This window comes from Leptopilina boulardi, unplaced genomic scaffold (assembly GCF_019393585.1).
Source record: "Leptopilina boulardi isolate dan_hultmark-lab unplaced genomic scaffold, ZJU_Lbou_2.1 LbouV2_399, whole genome shotgun sequence".
NCBI classification, from domain to species: Eukaryota; Metazoa; Arthropoda; class Insecta; order Hymenoptera; family Figitidae; genus Leptopilina; species Leptopilina boulardi.
The window spans coordinates 129,860-138,570 of NW_026137972.1; the positions used below are offsets into that span (position 1 = coordinate 129,860).

General features: G+C 24.9%; 2 protein-coding genes across 3 annotated transcripts in view; one reads left to right on the top strand and one right to left on the bottom strand.

Moving 5' to 3' along the window:
* LOC127289083 (uncharacterized) overlaps positions 1 to 8,711 on the top strand; it is a 179,201-nt gene that overhangs the window by 92,392 nt on the left and 78,098 nt on the right. The window lies entirely within an intron of this gene.
* LOC127289072 (protein SHQ1 homolog) lies at positions 247 to 8,483 on the bottom strand. Of its 2 annotated transcripts, none has more exons than XM_051316835.1 (9): positions 8,195 to 8,483; positions 6,984 to 7,153; positions 6,593 to 6,780; positions 5,802 to 5,983; positions 4,694 to 5,098; positions 3,789 to 3,912; positions 3,541 to 3,704; positions 3,294 to 3,457; positions 247 to 581 (listed from the first exon to the last, which is right to left on the bottom strand). In XM_051316835.1, the coding sequence occupies exons 2-9, from the start codon at positions 7,124 to 7,126 to the stop codon at positions 374 to 376; spliced, it is 1,578 nt and encodes a 525-aa protein (XP_051172792.1). In that variant the 5' UTR covers positions 7,127 to 7,153; positions 8,195 to 8,483; the 3' UTR covers positions 247 to 373. The 2 variants fall into 2 exon arrangements, with proteins under 2 accessions (XP_051172792.1, XP_051172791.1); XM_051316834.1 differs by having other exon boundaries at positions 8,231 to 8,482.

Below are 8,711 nucleotides of genomic sequence, written 5' to 3' on the forward strand. Positions count from 1 at the left end.
ACCTTTTTACACAAGTTTCAATTTGGAGGTGTCTGGACACCCCAGCTACCCTTTAAATTATATTCGACACCACAAAAATTCAGGCGTCTAATTTGGGAAATTTTCATGCGTCCCCAGAAAAATCACGATTGTCTGATCTTGACTTCTTTCTTTTAAAAAAATATTTGTCTAAAAGATAGTTTGTTTTAATAAATTATATAAGTAATAATAACGAATATGTTCGTAACTGTGAAAATAATTGAAAAGTTTACAAAAATGTAATTTATTATTTTTATTTCTTTTTACAAAATTTATATTATATTGAAATATAATTATTAAAAATATTAACAATATATGAAGTAATAAGTTGTTATTAATTTTCAATTATTTACTTTCAATTAGGCGTCTCTGGTTCACTATGATCGTCTGAATCCAAAGATTCAGAACTTTTACTTTTGCACTCAATTTTTTTACTATGATCAGTTAACATACTAGTTGAATTATTGGATTCACTGTTATTATCACTACTGGAAGACGTTGTTGAATCTGAATCTGAATCTGAATCGGAATCCGAATCAGTATCACTACTGTCAGAAACAACTCTAAAACAATACGTATATAAACTGCATTATTACTAATTGCATTTATACTAACTTTTAATTTTTGAATGCTCATAACTTCCTTAAAAATGCAACAATTTTAAAAGCCTTTTTTTTAAATGTGTGTTTTTAAACGTACTTTTCAAAAAAAAATCGAAATTTTTTTTAAACCATTTTAAAAATTTTTTACAATATTTTCGGAATTTTTTAAAAATATTTTTGGTTTTTTTTATACTACGTACTTTTATGTATTTTGATGCGCTGATTACGAAAATCATAGTGACAATAGCCAAAAATTTGATTTTTGTGGTGAAAACCATAAAAAAGACCCAAAATTTATGGTTTTTTTCGTTCATTGGGTAAAATATGCAAAATTAAAAAAAAACTTTCAAATAAAAGTTATAGACCTTATTAAAATACATTTTTATATCTTATGCATTTCTTTTAATTTTGCATTTTTTATCCAATAAACGAAAAAAACCATTATCGGGCTAGGCTTAAAAGTTTCGTAAAAAGAAGTGGTTTTTTTAAAAAAAATTTTGAAAAAAATCGATTAGTACGTCAAATGAGAAAAATGACTTTTAATCATTAAAACTCAAAAATTTGATAGTAATATGGTTTAAAAAAAATTTTCGATTTTTTTTGCAAAGTACGTTTAAAAACACACATTTTGAAAAAAAGATTTTTAAAATTGATGCATTTTTAAGGAAGTTATGAGCATTCAAAAATTAAAAGTCATGAAAAATCTCCAATTTTCAAAATTCCATAACTCGAAAACGACTTGCTAAAAAAAATTTGAAAAAATTCATGGAAGCTAGTCTCAATTAGTACACAGGGTGTTCCAAAAGTATGGAAACTTGCAAATATCTCGAAAAGTACGCATTTTCGTAAAAAATATCCAAAACAAAAGTTGTTCCCAAAAAAAAAGATCTACATTTTTGAACCCAAAAAATAGGTCCCGGGACCCAACAGTGAAAAAAGAAGTATCACGAAAATGCGTACTTTTCGAGATATTTGCAAGTTTCCATACTTTTGGAACTGTATATGAGGCAAAATTCCTGAAATGTCCGAAAAAAAATTAAAACTTCTCGAATTTAATCCATACTTTTCTAAAATGTTGTTATTGTTGGTGAAAGTCTAAAAATCAATTGTTATTGAATTTAATAAAATAGTTTTTGAATTACAACGTTTTTAATTTTTGACTTTTGAAAAAAAAATTTTTTTTCAATGTACAATATTTATAAGTAGAATGCATAAAAGTTAACATATATATAATGATTTTTAAAGCTTTTTTGACGAGCTACACGCTGTTAATAAAATTTTTTTTTTTTTAAATAACATTTGACCTTGAAATTCAAGGTCAAAATGTTAATTTACGTTTATCTCAAAATCGGATTTTTTAAAATTATTTTTAACTATCTCAATGGAAAGCTTGACTAATTTCCTACAAAACATGTAATTTTCAGAGTGGGATCTTTTAAAGTTTTTGAGATATTAATTAATTAATTAATTAATGTTTATAACAAATCAAATATTTTACAAACGAATAAAGTTACCGTAATTCTGAAGTTAGTAATTGAAAGTTAACGTAATTCCGCATCCAACGAGCCCTATATGAAGTATTTTGGATAAGTAGATTGTTGCAATGTATGTATGTATAATATATTGCAATGTTAACTAATTGTTTATTAACAATCTACTCATCCAAAATACTTCATATAGGGCTCGTTGGATGCGGAATTACGTTAACTTTCAACTACTAACTTCAGAATTACGGTAACTTTATTCGTTTGTAAAATATTTGATTTGTTATAAACATTAATTAATTAATTAATTAATATCTCAAAAACTTTAAAAGATCCCACTCTGAAAATTACATGTTTTGTAGGAAATTAGTCAAGCTTTCCATTGAGATAGTTAAAAATAATTTTAAAAAATCCGATTTTGAGATAAACGTAAATTAACATTTTGACCTTGAATTTCAAGGTCAAATGTTATTTAAAAAAAAAAAATTTTTATTAACAGCGTGTAGCTCGTCAAAAAAGCTTTAAAAATCATTATATATACACTGAGAGAAATTAAACACAGATTTCGTACTAAACACACGTTCAGATAGTGTACCTAACCTTTCGAGCAACATCGGTTCTAAATTGTATCGCAGCTGCGCTTTTTGGTGGACAGATACTGTACTAAATCGTTTGTCCCACAAGTTAGGTCAGAGTCAGTACTCAATTGGCGCTGCTGCTGTTCGATTTTAGTACTGCGTCTGCACATAATTGTGGTACAATATCTGTCCCTCAAAAAATGCAGATGTTGCGTTAAACTTCTCTCAGTGTATGTTAACTTTTATGCATTCTACTTATAAATATTGTACATTGAAAAAAATTTTTTTTTTCAAAGGTCAAAAATTAAAAACGTTGTAATTCAAAAACTATTTTATTAAATTCAATAACAATTGATTTTTAGACTTTCACCAACAATAACAACATTTTAGAAAAGTATGGATTAAATTCGAGAAGTTTTAATTTTTTTCGGACATTTCAGGAATTTTGCCTCATATATATAATTAATAAAAAATTAAGTCGCATTACTTTATAAACAAAAGTCAATATTTTTAATTCTCAATAAATCTGTTAACTAATTAATAAATATATTAATATCACTAGTATTATCAATCACTTGACAATCAGTGTAAAAGAAGATAATTATACTTACGGAGTAATTGGTTTTTTGTTTATTGTCAAATTACTAAAACTGGTCATTAAATTACCATCTTCTGTCTTAGTATTTTCTATAATCAAGTCCTTTGCATAAATATCATATGCTGAATTTTCTAATGAAGGTAAGTCAAAGCCAATTTCTTCTTTCTTCACTTCTATCTATAGAAATAAAAAATTAAAGTAAATTCTAATTGCAATGCACTTTTTTCTTTTATTTTTTTATGAAAATAAATAAAAATTACCTGATTCAATTCTTTAAGAAGAAATTCTAACACAGAATTTGGTGATTGTTGAATCCATATTAAATAATCTTTTATATAAAGTTGATTAAGAACGTATCTTGGTTCGCATGATGAATTAAAGAAAGTGTATATTTCGCACAAAGATTTAACAACATATTTTTTTCCTAATAAAATTATAATTAATAATATCAATAATAATTATAACATAATTTACCAATAATAATGCAAAAAAGAAACTTTCTACATACCAAGTTTTAAGACTTGTTTAATGTCTTCAATTATTTTCATAGAAAGATTCCAATTTCTAAACAATGGAAAACATAAAGATCGTCTAATACATCCAATAACTACATCTTTCATTTCCAAAAAATTCTGAAATCAGTTTATAAATTTATAAACTAAATGAAATAGTTTGCTTGAAAGTAGACATAAAATTTAAATATTAACTATAATATATTATTAATATTTTTCAAGAGTCATATGAATATTCCCCACACAGAACTTGTTGGAATTTCTACGGTTTCGAAATTAATAAGCTCAAATTTCTATGTTAGTGAATTTTATACACTAGAATTTATATTGAATTTTCATATTTTAGAATTTTTATTTAATTGAATTCATAATTTAAGAAATTTTTATTTAGTCTAACTTTTATAAAACAGATTTTCTAGTTGAACAAATTTTCATTTAATATGATTTCTATTTAACATAATTGACATTTAAACGAATTTTTATTTAACATTCTAAATAAATTTTCTTGATAATATTCTTATAAAATTCTTCTTATTAAGGAGTTAATAAATGAATATAATATCTAATAACATTTGTTATTTGAAGTAAAATATTTATTAGCTAATTATATTTAATTGAAATAAAAAAATCGACTTTTTCGACTTTTCGGTATGTAAATCGACTAAATAAATTTTCCTTCAAGTATGAATGCAGTTAAATAAAAATTCTTAAATATGAAAATTCAATACAATAAAAATTTTACTTTGTAAAATTTGATAACATAGAAATTGGAGCTTATTAATTTCGAAACCGTAGAAATTCGAACAAATTCAGTGTGTGGAATATTCATACGTCCCTTTGTTAATATAATTTAAAAATAAATACTGATTAACTAACTGATAAAATTTTCTCAATATTTTACCTCAAACCACGATAAAGTAGAACTTAGTTTAGCAACAGTCCATCCGCTTTCAACTGTATTTTCCCCTAAAGTTGTTCTATAATTATAACAAAATCCAAAAAGTATATCGACAAGACCTAGACTAATATTTAAAATTTCTTTATCATCCAATAAATATTCTTTATTAGGCATTTCTTTCAAAATTGAGACTTCTTTTTCAGTGAAAGTTACATCCTTATCACTTATTATTTCCCATTCGGCTTTAAATTTAATATACTCATCGATTTGTTCTGATTCCAGATATTCTGCTATGTAATGCACAACATTGAAACTACTTGACTCATGTTTTTCTCTAAGATTTTTCCGAAGATTTATTGGTGTGTCGTCTGGACGAGGAAGATCGATTATTTCCGCCAACCACGATTCCTAATTTCACGTTATGTTAGTAAAAAAAATTAATTTTACCATTGTATGTATTACGCCGTCAACCGGGGTAATTATACCCACAAAAAGCTATTTTTTTTCCTCGCAGAATTTATTCAGATTTTTAAAAAATTAACTGTTGCGTTATGTTGATAACAGCCTTCTAAAGAGTTCCCATAAGTTGGATGAAAAAAATTTTTTTTTTTTTGACACAGTTGCAGAAACTTAAAATCGTGGATGTATTACTCCCGTGGTAGGGGATATTATACACATCAAAGTTTTATTTATAAAGTAATGGGCGCATGAATTTTTCATAAAAATCATTAATTATAATTTTTATTTTAAAGTAGGAGAGATTCTTAAGAATTATTAAAAAAGCGTGGAAAAAAATTGTCGATGAAAAATAATCAAAATTGTGAAAAAATATAGATATTTAAAATAATAGGTAATTTATTTAAGACTTTAATTTCTAAAATAGTCAAAAATTAAAATTTTTTTTATTCTGTATGTTTTTAGGACCCAAATGGTACAAGAAAAAAAGTATAACTTCCTGCGATCATTAAAATTTAAAGGACTCAAAATAAAGGTGATGACTCCCTTTAAAATATAAATTTTAATCATTAAAAACTGTCGATGGGTAAAATTGACCCTGAGACGGTATAATTACCCCGGTTGACGGTGTTTAAATAATAATAATAATTGGTACCTCAAATGCGTCTAAGGCTCGAGATATTTTATTTGCAAAACCATATTTAGAAGAATTTAAGGATATGCAAGAATCTTCGCTTGGTACATTTTGAGGAATAAACCATTCATCGTCATCGCCATCATCTTTATCATCTTCTTCGTTATCATTTACTACATCTGTACCACTTGTTACAGGGTTACCTTTAAATATATTTATGTAATATTGTATATAATAAATTAGGTACTTTGAAGAAATAGAATTATTTAATTAGGGAAGGGAATGGGGCAAAGCGGACATATTAACAGGTTTCACTCTCTGGTGATCGAAAGAAAAGACTGATTTTATTTTATGATGTCTTGTTTTAAAAGTAATTTCATTACGCAACTTTTCCATAGACACCTATACTGTATGATGTATTGTTTGGTTGCTGCATTAACTTGAAAAAAAATTTGCAAACTGCACGATTTGCCCCACCTCGTGGGGTAAACCGGCCTTACTCTACTTTGTAACCATAAAAAGATGGGGTTTAAAAATCTATTACTTACATATTAAATTACTATCATATTTAGAGGAATAAGTTCAAAAAGTGTGAAAGCGTTTTAAAAATATGACAAAAATAATTTGGAGCAGTTCCAGAATAAAGACCCAAAAGTAAGTAGACTATAAAATATAATTAAAAACATAATTATGTATGTAGAAGGCCTTTTAATTATAAAATTAATTAAAAAATGATTTTAACAAAAAGCGAATATTAAAAGAATATAATTTTTTTATTTCAAAAGAAAGAAAACAAAAATATTCATACATACTGATAACTTGAATATCCGGAATTATGGTTTTTTTTGTTGATGGTAAAAGTAAACTGCTTATCATATCCAAATTTTCAAAATGTTCTCCTTTATTAATTTTTGAAAATCTCATAGAAAAATCTCCTTTTTCACAATCATAACTTCCTGTCGATGCATCATTTTCCTCTATTTCTCCAGGAAGATTTAATCTATTACAATTTATATTTATTGTCATTCAATTGAAAAAAAAAATAATGTTAATAGATACTTAAAGTTTCAACATCTTTTTTTTATAATAAAAAATTGAACTTTTTGTTTCTGAAATATAAATAATCAAAAGATCTTGAAAATAAAGAATAAAAAAAATTATAATTTTTTTCATATCTAAAATTATTTCTTTAAAATTTTCTACCTAAGGTAATAAGGATTGGAGAAGAATCTGAAATCACATGCCTCAACATGTACTTCAGTATCTTTAATATTCGCATAAGGTGCGTGAATGACAACGAGCACTTCATCTTCTGTTTGGGTCAACTCAAACCGTGGAGTTAACATTTTTGCGAAATACTAATACTTAGTCACCTGCAAGTAACCAATTAAAGCATTAAATTTTTAACATTCCGCAAAATTTCAAGTATGAATTTTCATTAATATGAATATGAATCTGATTAAAAATTTAAGTCGGTTAATTAGAAAATAAAAAAAAGAGTTTAAACAAAAACTCTAAATAATTAAACTTTTCTAAAACAACTTTGAATTTTTTAAATTTACAATGACTTTTTAATTTGAGGTCGTATAAGATTCAAACATAGGTCAATCGATCCTTTTTCAAAGAGTTTATAAAATAGATACGGTATATTAAAATTACATAAAAATTTAATAGCAAAAAATATAGAAAAGCACTATTAAATTGTTATAAATAAGGAAAAATGATATATTGTAAGAAAGTGAAAAATAAAGAAAATAAATCTAATTTCTGATAGTACCTGAAATAGACTTTTTTTGAAATTTTAATTTTTCAATTATTTATTTATTTATTTAATACAATGGTTAACCCGCAGTCTCCTTGAGACATTAGTTTTTACAATTACTGATTGATAGAAAAAAGTTAATTTTGTTTTAGTTTAAAAAAAAATTTTTTGTTATTAAATTTAAAATTATTTATATTTATGTAAGGGATTTGAAAATGTAAAAACTATGTACATAGTATACAAGAATAAATACTACTACTACTACTACTTGATAGGAAAAAGTTATAAATATTTAAATTTTTAAGCACTCTTTTACAAATTTCATGATTTCTCAGGACGCATGAAAAAGTTTTAAAAATTAATTGTTCAAATTTTCATTTAATACAATTTCATTAGAATTAGAATGAATTTTAATTTAGACCGATTAGAATTAATACCAGTTATTATTTAAAGTTATGTCAAATTTTTTTGTCTAGAATTTATTTGAGTAAAATCGCAAAAATACTGCAAAAGTTTAAAAAACTAACAAATATTATAAATATAACCTAAAAAGTGGACAAAATCTTTAATATCGTAATATTCTTTTAATAAACGTACTCTGTAAAATTAAAATATTTTTTTCTATTTTCTATATAAAAAAAAATTAATATACCAATTTATTTAGAATTCTTAAAATAAACATTCACACCTGATTATGTTTACAAATTTCGCAATCGCGTTGGGTTAACTACACTTCATTTAATATTGGAAGACACAATTAACAACTCGTTTCAAAGTTATAGAAAATAATTGACACTACTTTATTTTTACATTAACACATATTTACTAACTCTATATAGAAATTATTAAAATTTACTGTACTCAAATCTATTTTATTTTTGTAATTATAATAATAAACATCCAGGAATGGAAAATTACTTCATAAATAAGGTTTTCATATAAAGTCCGAATTGTGACACTGTCCTAGAGATAAGGCTGCGGTCACACCTTCTTTCTTTTAATAGATTTTCATCTCTTTCTCTGTTAAATGATTTGAGCTTAACTGTGTCTTATTTTAAGGTGCTTATATACCTCAAATTTCGATCAGATGAACATTATTTCTGGACCGTGAAAATGCGTGAAAAGTCATTTTCACGGCGGGTATTTTTGAATTGTTTTAAACAAAAAAT

Excerpts from the sequence above, each read along its gene's own strand:
- LOC127289072 (XM_051316835.1), bottom strand. The coding sequence starts at position 7,126 with ATGTTAACTCCACGGTTTGAGTTGACCCAAACAGAAGATGAAGTGCTC. Across the intron at positions 6,781-6,983 it reads TCCAATCCTTATTACCTTAG|ATTAAATCTTCCTGGAGAAA; the intron begins GTAGAAAATTTT and ends AAATTGTAATAG. Across the intron at positions 3,705-3,788 it reads TAAACAAGTCTTAAAACTTG|GAAAAAAATATGTTGTTAAA; the intron begins GTATGTAGAAAG and ends TAATTTTATTAG.